Source organism: Ammospiza nelsoni, chromosome 3 (genome assembly GCF_027579445.1).
Source record: "Ammospiza nelsoni isolate bAmmNel1 chromosome 3, bAmmNel1.pri, whole genome shotgun sequence".
In the NCBI taxonomy this organism is placed as follows: domain Eukaryota; kingdom Metazoa; phylum Chordata; class Aves; order Passeriformes; family Passerellidae; genus Ammospiza; species Ammospiza nelsoni.
Genome location: NC_080635.1, coordinates 106,187,532 through 106,211,134, shown reverse-complemented (window position 1 = coordinate 106,211,134; position 23,603 = coordinate 106,187,532). Strand labels below are relative to the sequence as shown.

Sequence of the window (23,603 nt, the reverse complement as noted above, 5' to 3'; positions counted from 1 at the left end):
CTTCAAAACTGTATTAGTAATTGCATTTTTACTATGTACTTAGGTTTTGCAATTTCACTGTTTTTTTCCATTTCTGTTCTTAAAACTAGACAACTGCACCTATGTGGACTTATTGACAATTTAACTCTTTCATTACTAGCAAACAACAAACAAATAAACACTGATGAAGCATTCTAGCAAACTTCCTGCTTAGTAATTTTGAAGCATTACTTTTTTTTTTTTAATGTCTGAGCCCTACTCAATTCTTTTTCCATTTCTTTTTCTCCTTTTTTTGGATCAAGAGCACAGATCCTGTGAGCCATTCTGTGTGTAGGATAGTATCCAACTAATAACTAATGTGAACCCCCATATGTAGTACTTCATTATTACTACCACTGAACAGGGGACCTAATTTAAGGTTCATCTTCTTGCACATCTGCACTACAAGCTAAGACATGCTTGTGTCTGATTTTCTGAGTATCTTCTCTTTAGTGTATATCTGAAGGGCATAAAGACTGACTGCAGAGGGTGTGTTGAACTGATCCTGGGTCATCTGAGTATCAGATTAATTTCTAACCAGCAGACAATTCTTCAAAGATTAAAACGTGTAAACTTGTCTGCTGCTTAATTCTGTGCTCAAGTTGAACAATCAGAGGTACGATTTCCAGCTTGATTGTAATTCATTCTGTGAATGTGATATTTTAATATATGGAAATGGGAAGTCTGCCAAGATGACAAAGTGCAGGAAGAACTTTAGAAGTCAGATAAAAGAGTATCTCTATGCACACACTGTATGCTCTCAAGTGGTGGCTGTAATGTAACAATATGCAAATCTAAAAACCTATTTGAAGGAAATGATCCTGCTGTGATCAATTTACAATCCAGAGAGGCACTTCCCATAGCTGATCCTTTATCATTTACAGCAAAAACGCAGATGATGCTTGCATGGAAATCGATACTGGGATAGCTGTCTCCTGATTATTTTTTCTGCATACATGGAATTTCATGGTGTGGTAATTGTGTTCTGTGAATGCTGTCAATTCTCCACATGCCATCAAGAATGTTTCTGAATTAGATATACTAGTTAGACATGTCAATTAAATATAGCAATGTCAGTTTTATTTCTCACTTCCAGTGTGACATCAAGCCAGTAAAACATAGTGAGGCTTTTAAAGAACCTGGTGTGCAAATACTGTGTCAGTTCAGGTTTACATGGAAAGCCTCCTAAGTTTCAAATGGTGCTTATTATAATTAAATAAAGAATGAAATGTTAGAGGCTGAGTTTCAGTAGTGAAGAAAAGGCACTTAGCTGCCTACCACCACTTCCAATATGCAATGTAAACAGAAAATTTTGTCATCCTAATTGTGTTATCAGTAATTTTCTGCTGCCATTTCAGGAAAAGGCTGTGGGTTCATAGTTTCTTGTATATGAAGGTATAACCTCTAGTTGAGACTTCTAGGATCAAATAATAAGTGATCCACTAGTTGAAAAATACTAATTTTTGAATGATCTGTATTTACAAAAGACATCTGTACACTTTCAAGGTTTAGTGTTCTTTAGAAGCACCTGAGAGTAAAAGATGTAAGTGCTTGGTCTTTAAGGGGAAGTCAGAAAAGTAGTTGAAAAATGTATGCAGAGAACTCTGTTATAAAAATGTGCTAGAATTCTAAAAACTATTATGGAAAATCAAGTTTCTGTAGTGCTTGGATAGATGAATAATAGATACATAGTTGAAACTGAATTATAATCACAGAGAAAATACAAAAAATAACTCGTGTTATGGTTGCATATTCAGGTAGTCTTGGTTTTTTGTTTTTAAGTTTAGCCAAGTTTTAGTCACTGCTGTTTCTAAAATGCCATGTATAATTAAAAGAATAAAAGCCCTTGTTCTCTATCAGCATGCAATGATGTGCATAAACTAAACACATAGGTTTGAATTTGATCTGTACTTAAATAATTTGAAGGATTGTTCTGATACACTTTTTATTTTAGTGTAAGTGTCCCTCTTTTTATATCTTGATTATTTTATATATTTATATAAATTATATATATTTTTTATGAGCAAATACAAAAGTAGATGGTAAAAAAATAAAGATTTTTTGTTTTCATGGCCTCAAAAGAACTTAAGGAAGTGCATGGAATGATTAAAGTCTTATTAAGATGGTTAGAGGGATGGAGTACCTTCCCTTTGGGAAAAGGTGGGGAGACCTGGGAGTGTTCAGCCTCGAGAAACGAAGGCACCTGGGTCATTTTACTACCTCTCAGTACCTGCAGGGCACTTAAAACAAAGCTGAAGAGGGACTTTTAACAAGGGCATGTAGTGATAAGACAAGGGGGAATGGCATAAAACTGAGAGTAGGTTTTGTTTGGATATTAGGAAGATGTTCTTGACAGTGAAGGTGGTGAGACATTGGAATAAGTTTCCCAGAGATGTGGATGTCCTATCTCTTGAAGTGCTGGGGCTCTGAACAACCTGATCTATTGGAAGGGGTTTAAAAAATATGCTCTAAATTTATTAGTAATCTTAATTACTTGCTTGTGTTAACTGTCAGCTTCAGTTGTCATGTGGAGCGTTAATTCAGGGTTTTCAGAAAGATCTTTAGCTCCAGGGTCACCTGCCAGGTCAGTGACATTAAGTGGCTTCTTTCTTTTACTAAGGTTTTGAAAGTGGCAGCTCTCAGGAAATTGTAACTGTTCTCTAGGCACTGTTTTTATTTTAAAAGAAATCTTTGAAAAAACATCTTACATTTAATTGCTGTAAAAATACATATGTCCATGGTAATTAAGCAATATTCTTGTTAATTGTTTAAATACTTTAAATACTTTAAATGCTTTCTTGCCTTCAGATGGAGGCAAGCATACTTTCAAACTAGTGCTTTCAGGCTCTTAGGAGATTTGAAAAAGGATATTGTTATTGAATTTAGCAAAATCAAGTAATGTTTTCCAGATGGGAGCTCAGTTACACTTTAAGATTGCTGTACTTATTAGGCAATTGCGAACAATCTACAGGGTACATATATCAGCAAGTGGTAATTGTGCTTACAGCTCCAAGCTTAAAAATAGAGTGTATAAGCAGTGAGTGAATGAAAAGCTTTGCGCCACAGATGCCCAGGTGTTGGCTGCCGTGTGGGGTGGCTGCAGTGTGGCTGTGGGCAGGGATGGCTGGGGCTCAGTGAGCCAGATGTGGCCACTTAGAGGGGGCTCCAACCAGCCAGAGGTGGTGGCACCTCTGGTAAAGCATGGTTCAGAAAGGGTAAAAACAGTGTGCAGCCATTGGGAGGGGAAAAAAAAAAAAAAACAACATGAGAAACAGCCCTGCAGACACTAAGGTCGGTGCAGAAGGATGTGATACTCCATGGGACCATGCCAAAACCAGAAAAACCCAAACAGACAAAGGAGGAAACAACTCACCCTGCAAACCTCCCCCACCTCTCAAAAAAGCCCCAAACCTCAAACACCTCAAAAGTGTGTGCTGGATGATGACTGTAGCCCTTAGGTCATCCCGTAATCCAGCCAAAAAAAGTTGTGTAAGAAGTGAGAAAACTTCCTTGTGCTCTTGAACACTGCTTTTGTTCCCTGGAGATGGAAGACTTTAGAAAATGAAATCTCATTTGTCCTAGTTTGCATTTACATATCATATTTTATTGTACGTGGATGGAGGTTTTCTTTGGAGAACTGCTCTTGTGCAAGTGCAGAATTGGTCTGCAGCTTTTCTGTGTCATTTAGTTGTTTGCAGCCACGGTTTTTGTGTCCAGAATTTTGCCCTAGAACATGTCTGTTACCAGGCAATGTAGTGGTTTACTGGGTCTGCTCATTGTATGTGGTGTTTGGGTCCATGGTTCATTTTGAGACTTAGTTTAATATTTTGGTGTGCTTCCTATTCTTCAGGTCTGGGTTATGGTGTGGTATTATTTTGTGTTCCTTGAGAATGCTCTCCATTTATTTTTTAGTCATCTATTTTGAAAACTTTTAATTTAAATGTTTTAATTGCATTCCTTTCACTTGAACTCAAAACAGGTGGGTAAATCAAAATCTTAAGCCTCATATTTTTGGACTAGGATTTAGCCAGGTGGAATTTACCAGCCTTACTCATCTTGAGACATTCACCCATTTGAGACTACTTGAGAATGTTATATATGGCTTCAGTTACAGTGTCTAAAAAGGCTTTATAATAAAATTACTGTGAACTCTGGTTTTAAATAATTATTCTGGTTGTTCTGGAGCCAGCCTACGCAGCTCCTAATGTTCCAGAAGGAAATGGGAAAATTTTTGTGTACTTTGTTCATACAGGTCTTCTGTGTGTTTTCATTCTTTTTGAAAATTACCTGAAAATACATATAATATGCAGGCTCTTGTATGGAACAGAACATTTAGTTGTAAAGCACCATTTCTGTCCCTTAGTAAATGGGAAGGCGTGTAAACCAAACATTTGAGGAATTAAAGATTTTTATAAAGAAGAAATTAGAATAAAATGCCAGTTACAGAGAACTAGAATACATTGTCTAAGAGAGTAGTGGAAGCAAAAATCTAAGACGGAGGAGTGGCAAAAATTAAATTGCTTTTTCTTTCCAGAATAGTGGTCTGATGTGGAGTAAGGAAGAAAAGACACCAAATCATGTGTCACAGTTTTGCTTATCAATTGGACTTCTTAACAAAGCCAGTTTTCTGCTGTTGTTCCTCTATGTCATTTAATGACTAGCTCACCTTTTGGAGGGCAAAAGTACAATAAAATGGAAAGATGAATAAGCAAGATTTGATGGAATTGCAGAATGAACCGGTTTCTTCAATACAGGATAATCACCAATTCACATGTATTGTTCACCTTTTGTGGAAAATGTTATCTGTTTCTTTCACATTAATGTTTTATAAGGGATGTTTTAAAACTCTGTGCTTGATTCCTTGGCTTACAACACTTGGAAAATTTACAGTTTTTCTGATTTTTTTAAATAGGTTGAATCTACACAAAGCATGATTAGGATTTTGGGCCTTTCAGCTACATTACCCAATTATCTTGATGTTGCTACATTTCTACACGTCAATCCCTACATTGGATTATTCTACTTTGATGGCCGTTTCCGACCTGTACCTCTGGGACAAACCTTCATAGGGATCAAGACAACCAATAAGGTAAGGAATTGTGAAGAAAGGGTTGCTGTTTGTGGTCTCTCTTTGATCATGCTTCATGCATGTATCTGTATGGGCCACTTGTTTATTTTACTACATATTTTCTTGTGTATAAAGATATACATAATTGAGATGTGCTTTAAGAATCTTCTTTCTTCAGTTTGCCATACTTGCAAGCAGGCCTTGTGGCAGTTGTACACAAAGTTATTTAACTTTGCATTACCTCTTCTTCACTTGCTAAATTTTGCTTGGTGAAGAAGAAATTTTGCTTGGTGAAGAAGAAAAATCATCACCTTCAACTGCAGAGTCACATTAGCAGCTGATTATTCTGCCTCTTTCATTTCAGGTTTCCATGTGGTGCATCTTGTTTGGCTGTAAGGGTCGTGAGGAGTGCTATTAGAAAAATAATAATTCTTTTAATCAATATATATGTATATATGTATATATATAAATATGTAAACACAACATGCATTAATACTAAAGTTACTGATGAAAACTTTACCATGCTAAGCCATTAATTATCATATGTACATACTTGATAGAAACTGTATTTAAAGTAATCCCTAAATAAGCTTCTTTACTCTTTGTGCTATTGGCCATTTTGGGAAGCATTAAGACAATAGTCAGGTATAATATTCTTATTAAAAATCATTAGTGCAGTGACACTTGACATGTAAAATATAGTTCTTTAAATACAGGACTTTATACAAACACTTTACATAGATTTCCCATGCATCTCATTATCTTATAATTAAAGTTTATGTAGTTAAACTTTTCAAAAAGTATTGTTCACATGTGATTTAAATTAATAGAAATCGAGACATTTTCAATCAAAAGTTAATTTTGTGGCTTAATGAATCATAGCATTTTATTTAGTTTTTGTAAAAATGGACATTGCCTTTCTTACTAGGTTATTTCAGTAGTCATTCCATCTGCAGTGCAGGAGAGGAATTTATTTTACAACTGTGGGGATATGTTTCAAATCTATATGCATAAGACTAATTTACCATATGGTGCTTACCATTATTTGCATATTTTAGTCTTCATTAATTGCTTTTAATACCTTCACTCTTACTTGCTGTTACTTTCAATTCATCTTTCACTGCTACTTGATTCTAATATTTAGTTTATCTTCGCTATATAGTAAGAAAAGAGAAAATACTCCCTTTCTTCCAACTCACTTTAGAATGCATCTAGGGTTCAAAAAATCAAAAATATAAATAAATCTTGTAAAATTTGAAATTATTAAAAACCAGTAATTTTACAAAGAAGCATAAGGAGATGAGGAAATATTAGGAGGTAATAGTTATTCTGAAATGTAAATACCTGGCAGACTGTTTTGATAATACCACAGCCAGGAGATCTTCTTTTATTTTTCAGAAGATTGTCATTACAATTTCACAGAGCAAAATATATTTTAAAATGAAGATAATACACTTTACAGCAAGCAGAGAGTAGAAGTATTAAGCGTCTTTGAAAAAGGATTGTATTCAGGATAATACTAGTACTAAAGCTGCCTAATTGCTGCCAATATCAACGTCCTTGTGGTCTTAATGAGAGGAGGAGAGCAATGTAACAAGTCCAGGATCAAAAGCTGTTGTTGCAGACAGTCAGCAAGTGCAGCCAGTGCTGTGTCCAGAGGCACTAATCAATTGCAAGGAGATAGAAGACTCACTTTTACTTACTTTGGGTAAAGGCTTTGCCACAGTTTGCTGAAATCCTGCATCCAAAAAAAAACACTCCCCCAAATTTTGGAGCTGATTATCAATTTACAGAGCCACGTGCAAACTGTAGGCAAGCTTTCAAAGGCAAGGACAGCATGATGTATTTATTATGCATAGAAGTTATCCAGAAAAGCTCTTAAAACTCTCTGTGTTGAAATTCTTGGAGCATATGGCACCAAGACTAAGGTTTGACTTCTTCAGTCAAGGTCTGTTAATGTCAGATATTTTTCTTTAATATCAGTCTTCTTTCTTTAGGCATGTTTATGCATTTAGGTATAAATGCAAAGAATATGTAAAGTTAATTTTATGGTATGTGTATGTATGTGTATATGTTCATGTGTCTTCATGCACTGCTCTTGTCAGTTTCTCCTTAATGATTTTCACTTGCTATTTCTTGAAAAAACATACTTGGTAAAATGCTGACTTCTCAATTTAAGAATGATTAGACTGAGTACTTGTCTTTAGTACACGTGCCCATATTTTCTCATCTTTTTATTACTATATTTGTACAATTTGGAAGACAAATGGTCTCTTACCTATAAAGCTATTTTAAAGCTTTGTTTTTCAACTTTCATCTATTCTAATATTAAGTCCAAGTATCAAATTCCCATTTTGAAATATGTACCTGCTTTGCTTATGTAGAACATTTCTTGTGCCAAAACAATTTGGTTGTAAGACACGAATGCAAAAATGAAGAATGGAGTTATTGCTATGATATTGGACTTTATTTATTTATTTTGATTTGTCACAATGTTAATACTGAGGTGCATTCAAGTAGATTTATGCTATTTATATTTTAATACATTTAAGAAATAGAAAAAAAATCTTTGGAGTAGGTTGAAGAATACCCTTTATTTTGACTGGAATCTTTCTTAAACATTTTATTAATCTGTAATTGGAAGCTGTCTACATGGTACTCACAATGTTCTCTTTGCATGATCCAACCATCAAGAAATCTCATATGGCAAAAAAACTATCAGTAATTTCCTGGAGATAAAAACATACATATGTATGCAATGTAAAAACTATTTCTATATGCCAAATAGAAACCCTTAATTCTAGATAAGGTATATTAAATTGATATTTTCTCAAAATCTCGTAGAAGAAAGATTGCTTAATATGAAACAGATAAATTAAAGAACTGGGTTACTTCTCTTTGGTCATTAAAAAACACTAGCAAAGTCACTTTATAAATTTGTATTAACTGCCCTTACTCATACTTTATCTATGTATTTTCATGTTTTATTTCTGAGTTTAAAAGCAAAATGCTGTTGTTGGCATGGGAATTGATATACTGTAAATTTAATTGCATAATCAAATTTATTTTTCACAGATCACTCTAAACTGCTTGATACATACTAGATAGTCTGTAAAGATAGAAATTATTTTAATATGGATGTGATGTTTCTTTTTCAGGTGCAGCAGCTGAATCACATGGATGAAGTATGTTATGAAAGTGTGCTGAAGCAAATAATGGCTGGACACCAGGTACCTGTTTTTTAGTTTACTTTCCATTCAGAACATACGTAAAAAAGTTAAATCATCACAGTGATGTACTGAGAATTATTATTTTATAATATGTCACTTCAGAGGTAGCCTCTAACCTTCATAGAATCAGCATGCAAGAAAATGTAAACTGACTAAATGGGGTTAGCTTCTAACAGAGGTCAAAATTCCCAGTTCTTTATATATCTGTAAAGTAATTATTGTGTATTTATGTCTCTTTTTTAAAAATTACAAGGCAATTTAGGTCAGTACTTTAGAGACCTTACAACAGGTACATGTAAAGATTAAAAAATCAAAAATGAAGCCCTTAATAATTCTTCTTAGCTCTTCTTATATCTTTCAAATTCTTGTCTTTTGTGTTAGAGATGAGAGATGAGAATTACTCAGTGTTCAAGACCTGGTTGTAAGGGCTCAGCATAAGTCATTTGAAATATCCTGGGGTTTGTGTTTTGTTTTCTTTTTAAAGGAAGTAATCCTTCATTTTGCTTTACAGTAGAGGTTTCTGCTGTGAATTTTCAAGTCTGACATTCCCCTCAACTAAGAATATGGGCCTAATTCATTTGCCTGAATAGTTTCTCATTCTGTTATGATTGTGGTCCTGAATTACTCCCACACAAAGTCTCATTTTTGTTAGAACTTTGCACGTAAAGCAGGTATGGCACCTCTTCAAAGCAAGAACAAATGCTAGTGCTCTATGATGCTGGAAGGGCCTTTTCAGTAAATAACATTTATATAAAAGAGGGAAACTTTGTCCTGTACAGTTGCACTAAGAAGTGCACATTTTTTGCTTTTGACAAAAAAATTTATTGTGTTTTTTTAAAGATGAACAGTTAGTTTATGACTTGGGAAGGGAAAAAATACTTCAACAACAGCCTCCTAGTCCTCCTGCCCCACTGCCTTGCTTTAAATCCATTCTTCCACTTATCTTCTCTTGTTTATATCAGTTATTGTTGTTACATTCAGAAAACTTTCATGAAGATTACTTATGGAAATATTGTTATTTTCCTGAGTGAAGACTGTTAATTAAATTTTTTAGCAGCACCAAGGGAACTTTTGTTCGGGTTCTCCTCATTGTCGATTATGCAAAAACATTACCAAATTCCTAACACTGAAGTGCATTTATTTTCTTATCTTTCATTTCTTGTTTTGATTTTGTTTATTTTCACTTGCTGAAGTGCAAGTGACAGAGTCTTTAAATCAGTAGTGTCTAAGTAATGTATCTTGGATTCCCAGCAGGGAGTCTGTGGGCTGCTTTGGCATATTTACTGCACCTTTCTTCCCCTCTCTTTTCTTCACACTGAGGAAAAAAGTGACTGCAAACATGTATGATATTATTTGAAAAGATTCAAATACAGTAAGTTGTTCAATTCTAGTGAGAGATGTTTTTGTAGCTTTTCTTGAGAATAGTTTTGATTTTTGTGCTAGCAGCTGAATGCATGAGTGCTTTGTTTTAAGGCATGAGCTGCAGTTTTAAGAGGTGAAGAGAACTGTAGTCTACTTAATGTTACAGTTTCAGCAAAGGACACTGTTGCTGATCTCAGTTTCTGAAAATCGTGTTTCAAACCAACAGCCATATAAATGCAATTTTGGACAAAGCAAAAGTGTGGTTTCTCTTGCTATATAAATGCTGATTTGATTTAAGAACACTGGTTAATTTGATTCATATGGTTGTAAATTTTCTGTGTTTGCAAGTGTTCATTCTGCTGTGTTGCAGAACTCTCATTTAGAGCATGTAAATAGCAGCCAGTTACACTGGAGTTTTCTTGGGACTCTTTAATTCATATTGGTCTTGATATTTATTAAACAAAATATCATAACCTGAGATTAATTATATACAAGTGCCAGTATACAGGCTTTGACCATGCAGAATCAAGCACATCAGCTCATTGTCTAATTATAACATGTGCCAGATGAAAAATTCAAGTTTTCCATTTAATGAGTCTGCTATGACAAATGATCTATCTAATCACTAGACCAAATGCAGATGTTTAAAAAGTGGAAACAAAAAAAAGGTCATGTGGATATATTTACACTGAGATGCCTATCCCATAGTGGAAGATGAATATTGTGAGCAAATATGATTAATACTGCACTAGAAAGCTTTTCTTCAATGTCTTTTCACTATTTTGAGAATGCCCTTTGATTTTCTAGCTTTCCAGAAACCCATCACCTTGTGTCCACGTTCACCATAGGCAGTTATCATCATGCTCTGTTACCTTTCTTAGCTTATGTTATCTGAAAAACTTGTATTTATTAACATTACATATGTGCAAACTTCATATGCTTTTTAACAAAACTGTGGTTGCTTCTAAATACATTTCTTAAAAAGATGTTTTCATCTCTTCTCCCCAAATACTTAAGAAAAAATTTCTATAGGCATTGTGTATCTGTATGACATTCAGAACACAGTTGAGATTTTATACCTATTCAGGCAATAATATATGACAGACACAGATCTCATTAGCAATGCTCCAGAGAGCCTAAAACTTCTGTTCTGTTTCATGCTGAAATGCAAGGAAGAAATACCAGAACCAGAGAAAAGCACTTTGCCTCACTAAAGTTGCTTGAGTTAATATAGATCTTCCTGTGGCCATCAAGTTTTCACAATGTTGTGTCTTTTAAGATTCTTGACCAGAGTCTTTGGAATGTCTTAATGAATTAAATTCAGCATTGTTTGTCTATTGTTCTGATCATTCTCAAAGAGTTCTACCATGGCAGAACTAAATAATTTATTCTTATGGAATTCATGCTGATGTGTCACTGTCATATTGTAGGTTTCAGTGTGATGTTTGGCTAGAGTTACATGTCCATGTGTTTTTATTAGATATATGTGTATTTTCAGTTTTTAAGGCTGAGGTTGGTAGGAATAGTTGCATTCTATAGGCATGTGTTTTGACAGATGGAGAGAAGCTTTTTATGTTGATTTTTCAACATTCATCCTCTGCAAGACTTCCAGCTCTTCCTGGCTACTGGGAAATTAAGAATTGGTGATTCAGTCTTTAATTTTGATCCATCTGCTCAAACTAATGAGATATCTCATTTGTAGCCTTCACTTTGAATTACCAAATGCAACTGAAACAATAACATTTGTCTTATAGCACAATTCTCCTCTTGTTTAAATCAAACTTTATGATAAATGGCTTGCCCTACTGACTTTTCTGGGGTTTTTGTTACAGAAACTTCCTGTTGTGACTAAAAAAGATCAGAAAATGTCCCAAAGGTTTCCAAGTACTTTTCAAATCAGTGTGCTCATTTGGAAGGATTGCTAACAATATGGAAATCTGTTGGAAGTTTTCTCTGGCAGATCCTACATCCTAAGACAGCTTTAAGTGAGAACCTCTGGTGCAGTTAAGTCCGCTTTTCTGGGGCTGTCCTTCCATGCTTGATATTAGTTGTCGAATATTTGTTTTCATGTCATACTTTAAATTTGCTATGTTCTGATATAATCTAAAAAGATGTCAGATCTTCCTGGACTAATTTGCACTGTCAGAGTATTATTTCTACCGCTTAATAAACCAAAGATACTTTAAATAAAGAAAAAAAAATGTGTGCCCTTTTTCAGAAAATATGACTTCATGCTCAGTTGCAGGTGGAGTACTTTTGCAGCATTGCTCTTCGAGGATGCTCTTCACTTAAATCTAGGTCAAGGCTAGGTGACTGAAAATTATCATTCCTCAGTGTTATTACAGCTGTATTTTTTTCAGATAGTCACCAGTAGTGGGCCACATCAACCAAAAGAATTATTTCAGCTACAAAGCTGAAAAAAATTAACATTTTACAGCCCTGTGAGAAGGGCATCTAATGGCAACGAGTTCAGGGGTGCAAGTAGCACCTTCCTGAGACAGCCTGTGGAGAATCTCACGAGATCAGCAAAGGCAGTGACTGAAGACTGCATATGCCAGCATAATTTCTATAATTACCTGAAACATTGCATTACTGGCTGGGTGTGTGTTGACACAGGTAGATGGCCAGAACAATCACAAACCCAGGCTGAAATGGGAAGAGTTAATGTTTTTTCATTACCTCGCTAACTGGAGGACCCTGAGGCAGCACCTGGGCAGCAGAGACACCGGAGGGGCAGCACAGGCACTGCCAGGCTCAGCCCTTCTGATGGGCAGTGGGGCTGCTGTTTGCACCCATTTCCCACTTATTGTACCACCCTGCTGTGCTCTTCGTGTGCTTTTCATGATTTCTGAGCTTTGAGCTCTCTCTCAGGACAGCAGTCTCAGGCTTGTCCATGAGAGTGCCTCCAAGTCTCTGTGAACACCTATGTTATCTCAACACAGATATTCTACTTCTCAAGCCAGAGGATGAACAGCAGTAGACATAATATATGAGATTTCCCATACTGTTAATCTGCAGGCCTAGGCAATCCCAGCTGCAAGGTCCCTTGAGTGAATCTACCATCCTCCTCACCATTCTTCTGCTTTTAGTCTTTTCCTTCCAATAACAGTTTAGGACAATGCATATCATACTGTATTTATCAACAATTTATGACAATAACATGACACCCATGTCATGTTATGCTTTGAGAAATTTCAGAAATTTTTAGGAGTTTTGAGAAATAACATAGTATGTTTAAAATTTTGGGTATTCCTCTAAAGCGTATCATGTGAATTTTGATTTAATGTTAAATTCCTTTATCTAATATATTGAACTGCTACTCTCTTTGTCAAGGTTCAGTTGTTTAAGTTGTTTAAGTTAGTATCCTAGGCAGTTAACTATTTTTCACTTTGACTCATAAATTCACATCCATTATGTCTCCTGCTGTTACTGAGCTTTTGCTGGTTTATCTCATTAGCTTGGTTACCAGGAGATGATCTCACATTTCTCCCATTGCCCCCATCACCTCTTAAATATTTTTGCTGTTATGAGTTTGTCAGAACCTTACTCCTTGCTGTCTTTTTTCTTTTTTTTTTTTCTTTTTTTTGGTCTGAAATTCTTTCAAGCAAAAAATCCCAAAAATTTCTTGTATTATCAATTAGAAGAGTTGTTGCTGAAGTCCTTGAAAGCTTTTGAAGGAGGTTCTTCCTCAAACTGCAGTCATAAAACTCTTCTTTCACCACTCTCCTCAGACTATGCACCTCTTGTTTTTCCATTTTCTTATTTTTTTTCTTATAAGTGATTCTCTTTGACATTACTTAAATCTTCAAAAGAAGTGCTGTGTTTTCTTTGCCCTTGGTGTTGTTTCAGCAGGTCTCTTAGATTTTCCCTCTGCATCTTATTCTCCTGTATGGCTTTTTCTGCTGACTTTCAATACTCTGTTACTCATCTTCAGTCACAGGTATCTAAGTTTCAGTCCTGGTTCCAAATCCAATGCACTTTTCTCCATTGCCATTTTGTCTGTTTATGACAGTTTTTAACTTGGAGTGCCTTTGGCTTTCTCTTATCTTCTGAAATCTCTTTTCCTTTTTAAGACAATAATTCCTGTTTTCCCATTGCTTTTGGGACTTTTCTGTGTAAGTCTGACATGACAGTATCTTTTCTTTCCCTAGCTCTGGTACTCAGGGAAACTCCAGGAGCTGAACCCGATGATCCATGACTGTGCCTTCTGCCTCAGCTTTTTCTGTAATTCCTTGAAAGTTCATTTTCTCACTGAGCTTGGTGTTTTCAGTTCATAGCAAAAACTGGCTGTTCTGCAGGAGCTCTGACACCTTTCTGAGGTTCTCATTCCCTATCTGTTTATGGTTCAAGGTGTCAGTACATAGGTACACTGAGGTTCAAGGTGTCAGTACGTAAATACTGAGGAGACATCATGGCTTTGCAAGAAGTGGTTTCACTATGCAAGGAACAGCTTTTCTAGTGGGGAAAGATGTCAAATTGTCTGTTGCAAAGAACTTAGATTTTTGAAATGCTGTATGGGATTGAAAGCCTCAACACAAGATCACAAAGGGAATGCAGTAGTAGTAATTGTACAAAATTAGCAGCAACTCCACTTAACTAAAGCTAATAACTTCAAGCCAGTAGAGATACAACAACCCTTTTTTGAATTAACATGCTAGAAATCTCACTACTGGGATGAAAAATGTGGATGAAAAGTAACAATGGACAGCTTTATACAAACCATCTGTTCTTGTTGAGGCACTGGGAGTGGTGATTTTGAACTGCCCATTTTGTGCTTATTTCCATTCAGTTTTTTTAACCTTTTGAAGAAAGTGCTTTTTGAAGTACATTGTTAGTTTCTGAAGTTTTACTCTTCTCCTTTGAGCTAGTTTTTTAGGTTTGGCTGGACTGTGTTCTCTTCTGCTTTTGCAGTATTGTCTCAACTGCATCTGATTCACGTCATGAGCTTTTACCTTCCATCTATTAAAATTAAATGAATGTGCAGAATAGAGCCATGTATAGTTGTAACATTTTTAATTAGTCTATGCATTGGGTGGTTACTGTGCAGTTGTCTGGAGATCAAGATTGTTTTATCAATTAGAATTTATGTTCTTAATTAAAATGTTGTCTTACATTACTGGTCCGCATTTAGTTCATTAGAAATAATTTTGAGGTGCAATAAATTTTTTAAATGTTTTGGAATAATTTTTAAGTGTCACCTTGCACAGATTTTTAATAGTTTACTCTTCCAAATCAGGATTTTTGTTGTCTCAGGTCAGAAACAAATTGTACTCAAACTTATATAGTCAGAACTGGTTCTGTGATGTATATTGCACTTAAAGCATTCACTTTGTCTGTAATTGCTCTCTGTGTACAACAATTGACTTGAACTTTGCAGTACTTAGAAGTGTCATCTTGTTTTTCTGAGCTATCTTAAACTAAAAAAGAAACAGAGTAGTTAATTTAAATCTATTATATTAAATTGTCAGCAGTGAATTTGACAGGTATTAATTTCATCCGTAAAAATGATGGATTAAATTTCTTTATTATCAGTTTTCCAGCTGTTATTTGGCTGCAGAAGCCGTGTGAAGATAAAAGTTTAATAAGCTTAGTTACTGGAGCTGTTGACAATGCTTTTATAGCCTTGTCTTGAGATAAGATTTAATAAAACATTATTTTCTTCAGAGGTCTTTCTGGGACTTAGTACCTTGAGAATTAAGTTTGTCCTAGTACTTTTTTCCTTGATGAAATAGTGTTTATAGCATGCTTTGGACAAATGAGTCTGAGAATTTGCAGAGTTTATTAACATGTATTCTTCATCTAGATTGGGGTGTTTTTCTAGATTTTCATTTTAGAGCTTAAGGAGTTTATTTCAGCCTGAGTTTCTGTACCTCTGTATCTGCACAGATTGTTTCTCTTTCATCATCAGGTGTAGCTTATTTGCATATATATGTGTATATATTGCTTCTACATTTATATGTGTGCACATGTATGAATAAAAATAGACAAATACAGTAGGTAAAGTGACCTGGCAGGATAACTAAATCATGACTGATTTTAAATGTAATTTCTCTGTCAATGTTAAATGTTATATCTCTATCAAATGAAGAATTGAGGTTTTGGATCATTTTCTTTTGCAGTTTTTGCACAGTTAGGGCCCATTTCTAGGTGTGGTTCCATTAACAAAATCACAAAGTAATTCAGTGATGGTGCACTATTTTTATGTTCTGCCTCTTCATCATTTATTTATGCTCTTCATTTCCACAATAACTGCCTTTTCAACTTTAAGGATATTATAGTTAATACAATCTTCTGCCTGTTTAAATGAAATTTTGTTTCTTACTTTAATTGAAAATAGTATATTGATGTGCTGTGCACTTCAAAAAGTGCTTTATACCAGATGTTTCATATTATTGTCAAATGATATGTATGTATTATTTTCCTCTATATTTTCTGGCCAAATTCATTTGACTTTCAACATATACCTTGTCAGCTTCCTTTATGAACTACTGAGGAAATTGCTGGAAATGGATGCCATAACAAGTTATGTGTATAAAACCCCATAATTCTTCAATTAGGGAGCCTTCTAAATGTTTATGTGCAATGTTTCTATGCAGTATGCTAATTTCTGCTTGTATGCTTGTATTTATATAACAGTTTGTCTGTATATGTGCACTCAGGTGTTCACAATGAATTTATGTAGACCAGAAACACCAATTTAATATTTTCTTGTTACTTATGAGTACATGAGGTGTTCAGGTGATGTCTGCAGTCCTACACAGCTACACAGTGCTGTCAGTATTGGTAATTACAGCTATCTGAGGTAGCAATGTCTACTGTTTAGAATTATTCTTCTTCTGATATTATGAATTTGCATTGAATCATTAAAACAAAAAAAAAAAATCCAGATGAGCAACTTCTCATAGCCTAAAATTTTAGTTAAATTAAGTAATTGATAGTTGCATCCTGAGCCAGTTGGCCTCTTGTGGATGACCTAAGTGTTGAGTTGCAGATTTACTGCATGCAAGTGTGGCAAAGGCAGGTTGACCAATCTTGCAGCCATGTATGATGAGTTTTAGTAGCTCTGTGCTAAAAGCTGCTTTTCAGATATGACACTGCAAACCATTAGCAGTCTAGAAGATTGTGGGAAGTTAAGTTGGTGCTTTTCTGTCAGCTGCACATTATTTTTCTCTAAGAATTCAATGGCAAGGATAAATGATACTCCAGAAGATACGTTAGGCATTGTCAGTGGTTCAAAGCTTTTGAAAATTATTGCCCTGTAGCTCTGAAAGAAATGGATCTGTATGCTTAATTTATCATCATAGTATCAACTATGTAAATAAAATATCTGATTTTTTGTCAAAACATCCGTAAATTTATTACCAAGGCAACTACTGTCCACCAACACTTTATGCCTGTCACAGTCTTTTAACAGATGTAACCTGAGAATCCAATGGTAATGTCTTTGATGGGTTTCAATTAGAAATACACAAAAACATAGGTTGTAGAAAATAAAGCATTTTGAGGAACCCATGAGGATGGTAAATAAATTTTCACTAAGTTGCATCAGGAAATTTGCTTTATACTTCTAATCACTTTCCAGACTATGAAGTTTCTCATTTTTGTAATCATGTGGTGTTGAGAGTTTTCTTTGTGGCTACTGAAAAGGTGATTCCAGAATATATTACATTTGAATAAATAGCATGCCTTTTAATCATGAGGTATTTATGATATTCTTATTTAGGCTAGGATATTTTGAGAAGGACTAGGTATGTAGCATGTGGGTTTAGGAACAAGATTTGATTTGTTCAAGCACAGTTTATTACCATTAACAATAAAAGCATCATTTAAGTTCTTTATAACTTAGTAAGTTTCCTGTGAAAAACACTGCTTGTCCTTGAAAGCAGTTCTATATTTTTCTGATAATATAGAAAACCTGTTGATTAGGAGCAAAAATATGGATAAAGGTCTGTCTTTAAATCAGTGTTGATAAAAAATAAGTTAGAAATCATGACTTTTAGTCATGTTCTTTTAGTTGTTTAGTAGGTTTATGTTACCAAAACCGGAAGATAGAGGTGGCAACTGGCAACATGGCAACTTTCTTAATCTTTTTTTTGCCTAAGTAAAAGTAACAGGAATAGATATAAAGATTTCTCCAGTACCTTCTATGTTCCTTTCCTTCAGTAAAGCTGAATGGAATCTGCTTATGACTACTGACTCCTGGGTCATTTTTGCATATTATGAATGTTAGAGATGTGAGTATAGGTTTGAAAACATGAGAGGAGACATGGTGAACATGAGAACTCTTAATCTAGAGTGATATTTGTTGAAAATATAGTTTATTATACCACAGAAACATATTTTGTTATACAAAGTCAAAATAGTTAGTGTCAAAACAGGACAAAGGGAAATGCTTGAAACAAATTATTGCATGATCTTGTTTTTCTAAAAAAAGATACATTGAAAAGCTGCTTATAATTTTGAATAATAATTGTCATTCAAGTCCATTGGCATCTGCAAAAATGCAATTGTTAACTGCCTAATGACATATATTTGCATAGTAATAGACTAGCTATTCTTGCTTAATTTTCTATACAAGAATAGTTATTGCTATTTCTATTTCTATCCTGTCAATTAAAATTCAGAATAATTTCTACTACCTGTAGAAGTCAGTAAAGTATTGTTTGTTTGTCTTATTTTTAATTCACCCTCTGCTTTAATTTTCACTCTATTCATTTTTCCTCTGCAGTTTGTGATACATTTGGCTGATGCTACAAATGGAAGATAGCACAGATCCTATTATAGTGTTCCCTAACAGGTTTTCTTTAGCAGAAAATGTATATAGCTGTTGTTTAAAGGCAGAGTTGTCAAGTTTCATGTGGGCAAGTAATTTTCACTTGAATCATCCTCCTATAAGTACTGCTGTATGAACACTGGCTGTTCTCCAATGTAAAAGTTTGATGTCATGGGAGTTTCCTATTTTAATGCTGGAGGCTTAGTGTCACTTAAAGTCCACAACTGTTTTATCCATAGCCTTGAAATACATCCATATATCCATAGCCTGGAAATGACAGCAAACCCCTTCAGTTCTATACAGTGGCAGAGGATGCAATGTCACATTTTACATGGGCATAGCAGAGTGCCTCTCTGAAATGCCTCTGTATTGCTACATGCAGCATACAGAACAAAAGGGATAAATTAGGGATTTGCATCCCTAATTGCTGAGCTAAGATGTTACTGAGATCAGAGATGTGATGTGGTGCCTCACATGACTGAGTACTGCAATGGGTGGAAACAGAATCTTGAGCAAGGCCAAGGTTAGGGCAGCAGGGAGCTTGTGTGTGAGCACAGCAGGGATACCTGGAGCTCTGCCTAGGGACGGATGATGAGCCAGCTGAGAGCTCAGGAGGAGGATTAGCCAGTAGATAGACATAAGCAACGTTGATTTTGCTACAGACACTGCTCAGGAATAAAGTAAATGAGGACAGCTAGAAGAAGCCTCATGTTTGTAGTCCCTGGTCTTCTGGGGAGACTTTACCACTGCAGTGTCTGCTAGAGACAGCACAGCAGAGCAAAAGCCATCCAGTAGTTTCTGGAGTGTGTTGATGACAATTTCCTAGCATAGATGATTGAGGAGCTGGTGAAGGTTGATGCTGTGCTGTACCTTGTATTTACAAAAAGGGAAAGACAGGGTGGGGATCTGAATGCTGGGAATGTTTTGGCTGCAGTGACCAAGAGATGGTGGAGTTCAAGATTTTAATGGAAGGAACAAGGCAAAAAGCTGCACTGTCCTGGGCAAAAAGCTGCACTGTCCTGGGCTGCATGAGAACACTTTGTCCTTTTCAGAAAGCTTGAAAGAATCCTATGACAGGTGGTCTGGAATAGCTAGGGGATTTTCAGGTATCAGATCTTCCAAGCTCAAGAACAGTCCATCCTGATGTGCAGAAAATCAGGCAAATGGCCCAAGGCAAGTGTGGATGAGAAAGAAACTCCTGACAAACATGATAAGGAAGCAGACAGGAGGGTGAGGCAGGGACTGAAGACCCAGCACTAATATAAAACCACTGTCCAAGCATGCAGAGATAGGATTAGGAAAGCCAAACTCTGTTTGAAAGTGAATCTGTCAGGGTGTGTGAAGGGCAGCAAGAGGGGATTCCACAAGTACAGCAGCAGCAGCAGAAAGGCAGCTAAGGAAAATGATGGCTCTTTATTGAATGGGGCAGCAAACCTAGTGACATAAAACATCTGTAACACTGAGCTATTCAATGTCCTCTTTGCCTTGGTCTTGCTAGTAAGATTTGCCTAGGAATCCCAGAGTCCCTGGCACAAATGGGAAAAATCATAACAAAAACTTATCCTTAGTCATACCCTTACTGTAAGAGAAATAAAAATTAAGAAATATGATAGTATTTCAAAATTTGTGTAATAGAGCATTTTTTTTCATGGATAGATGTAAAACACACAAGGCAAAATGAAAGAAGGGCTAATAGGAAGAAAATAAAGAACTTCCAATATAATGTCCCTACCAGAACCCTTTACATAGTTTCATGAGTGGCATGAAGATGAGCTGGGGGAGGTTTAGGTTGGACATTAGAGAAAGATTTTTCACCCAGAGAGTGTTTGGGCACTGAAACAGGCTCCCCAGGGAAGTGGTCACAGCACCAGCCCGACAGAGTTCAAAAAGAATTTGGACAATGCTCTTGGGCACATGGGATTCATGGGGTTGTCCTGTGCCAAGCCAGGAGAAGGACTGTGATAATCCTTGTAGTTCTATTCCAACTCAAAAAATTCTGTGATTCATAAATAATGAAAAAATCAAATGGGACTGTGCAATAAAGCATTCACTAGGGTAGTCACTTTTTAAGTAAATATACATTAAAAAAAATCCACAAAAAATACAGAAATTGAAATTATAGGGCACATGTCTAAACAGTACTATTATTGCAGATAAATAAATAAGTGCACATTGCAATAGTAAAAATATCTCAACAGTGGAGTAATTACCCCTTAAAACCTAGTATATCAAAATAGAAAGGTAGTTAGATAAATAGTGATGATAAATAGATTTTTATGAGATTATACAGAGTGTTTTGAAAAATCCTAGGTTTTGTTTTAACAGAGATGAGCAGAAGTAATTTATTTGAGTGAATAAATCAAAATTTAGAGAGTGATTAATGGCAACCTATCAAGACTTCAAAATTTATCACCTTGCTGTTTTGATTAGCTGATGAAACATTATATATTTCTTTGTTATTAATTAATATTTTCTGTTAAAATATTGTATGGTATTGTGCAGCTTTGTTCTACAGCACAGTTTACTAAATATTTCTCTTTAATTTTATTTAACTTCTCAACCTTGAATGAAAATTCATATATTCCAATCAACATTATTTAATGTCATGTGATGAGTAAATGCAGTCTGCCTTTAAATTGTGACTTTTTTTTTGTAGACAAGGAAGGATATAAAAAACATCTCATTAGCACTAGTTTGTAGGCAGCTTAGTAATCCTTCAGTTTTCTGTAGTAAAAGATCTTAGTACACATGCAAATTATATCAATATTTCTTTTAAATACAAGATGTACTAACATTAATTAAAATAATTAGAAAGCAAATTCAAATTCTCTTGTTGCCTTAGTAAGTGACAGCCTGTTTAGCTCTTTCCATTCCCATGGTGTTGTTTAATGTGCAGAAAGACTTTAATATGCAAAATACAAAAATCTGCTAAAGCAAAAATAAGATTTCTAAGTTAAACTTTTTAAGCTTTAGTATAGGTCAACTTATGAAATTTCTTATTTATTGCTGGGTTTTTAGTTATAATTTCTGGATAGTTCTTCATGAGTTACTACATGAACTGGGGAGAGGAATGGGAAGTCACATTTATACACTGCTATGCTATCAGTTAGATCTGCTAATCTAAAATATCCTGATTTAGCATCATTTTTGATCAAGAGCCATTAGTGAGCTCTGTGTGTGTTGTTTTCATGTATATTTTGGATGTAATATACTTTCATTCTGTAAATGTTGGGCATTGCAATTTTGAACTGTATCTTGGCAGTTAGGGAGAAATCACAGCATGAGAGAAAAGTTTTAATAATCTTTAGAATTGGGCTACATGTTAGAGTTTTACTTAGTCTGTAAGGTGGTTCTATTTAATGATGTGGAGGGAAATGTTTTTAACATAAATAGGTGTCCTTAGCAGTCCTTGGGGAAAAGCATTGAAAGTTTTTTAGGAATTGAGTTTTGTAAAATACTTGGGGAAGTTTTCATGCTGACCTCAAGGCAGAAGATGTTTGTACAGATTAATCTGTTGATCAATATCCCTAACTGTTCGTTTTCAGTAGAAGTAATACCCAGATCGAGAACCACATAAAAGAACATGTTATAAGGATTTAGCTGTGTGAAGCCAAGCAGTCTTGAGGCTAAAATATAGATGCTTGTTTCTTTACCACATAATTAATATCAACATTGAATTAAATAAATTCATTCTTTAGTCTTAGTTTCTTTGAAAGGTATGATGGAAAGTGGCTGGCAAAACCTAGGCCTTCTCTCATCAAGGAGAGGTGTTCAGTAACAGAATTGCTGAACTCAAGCATTCAAGTGACCAGCACTTTTAATAGGAAGATGGAAAGATAACTGAAAGAGTCAGCATGTTTCCCCAGAAAAATGATGCAACATTTTAAAGCTATCATAGAGCATGTCCGTTTGAGATATGTATTTTCCAGTAGGAAAAGTTAATCCAAGCATCTTTGCTGTCCAAGGCAAAAGAAATGTATTTCAAGGTATTTCAAGTACCTGATTATACATTTTTAGTAATAATGGCACACTTCTCTGCGCTTTGGTGATGCACTAACATCTTTCATAAAGATTAAAACCTGGAATATGCAACTCTTTGGGGAATGCAAGCAGTTCCTGCTGTGAATTTTAAACAAAGTCTTCAGTAAAAGGTTTGATTTGTTTTATACTTTGCAAAAATTCTGAGGAGGTAACCTAGCTAGAGACATTTGCTTTCTCCTTTCTTGTATATTTTTTATTATTTAAAAGCTTTGGTTTCAGGAGAGCAGCAGCAGACGCTTTCAGCACTAGGACTATATACACCAGAGCTGGCTTTGAACTGCAAAGTACAGATCTAATTACACAGCTTGTAACTGTGGAACCATTTCTCTCTATTCTAAATTACTTTTCCTAACTTATTTGCATAATGTAATGCACAGAGATTTTGCCACTGAAATGTAATATTCTCTGACACAGTTAGGACAGGCTAAATTAACCCTCCTAAGACTATATTGCTGTCTTACAGTATATCTGAATGTTTACTGACTTCATTGGGGAAAAAAACATACAACAAAATGTTATATGTCAATTTTTAGCTAGGGCCGGTTCTTTAAAAACATGTTATGATGTACAGAGATTACAAGATGTAACAAGATGTACAGAGATTGTTGTCTGTCTGAAAAGTTCTGGTTTTTTAGTCAACAATTTTGCAATCACTGTAAATTTTTTCAGGTGTTGATATGTCATCATTTAACACATAAAAGCCAATGAATCCAGCTGTACATTATTAAATCAGTGACAGATAAATATCATAGAAAAGTGCTGCACATCTGAAAATTAATCTATAAGAACTGTGGAAAGGCTTCTGGGTAGAGGACAGTTGCACAATGCTTGTTTCTCAGTTATTGTCTGCATACTAAGGTCTTACTGAATGAATGATTGCTGTGGTGTCAGAGATTGTCATACATGTAGGCAGAAGCTTTAGAAATCATAACTGAAGTTTTATTCCAAGCCTCTGCTAACTAAAAGCAGAAACATGTGCAGGTTTTTTTGTTTATACTTAATGAATTTATTGAAATTTATTGAGTATAATTGGCAGAAGAGAAAGGGAACTCAATGTGGTCCCAATCCATCCGTCCCATTCCAGTTCTTGAAGCATCTATACTGAGTGCCT

General features: G+C 35.1%; 1 protein-coding gene across 1 annotated transcript in view; it reads left to right on the top strand.

Moving 5' to 3' along the window:
* ASCC3 (activating signal cointegrator 1 complex subunit 3) overlaps positions 1–23,603 on the top strand; it is a 251,444-nt gene that overhangs the window by 99,928 nt on the left and 127,913 nt on the right. The window contains exons 12-13 of the mRNA XM_059469026.1: positions 4,931–5,107; positions 8,245–8,316. Of these exons, the coding sequence (XP_059325009.1) occupies positions 4,931–5,107; positions 8,245–8,316 (249 nt within the window). The remainder of the gene's footprint in view (positions 1–4,930; positions 5,108–8,244; positions 8,317–23,603) is intronic.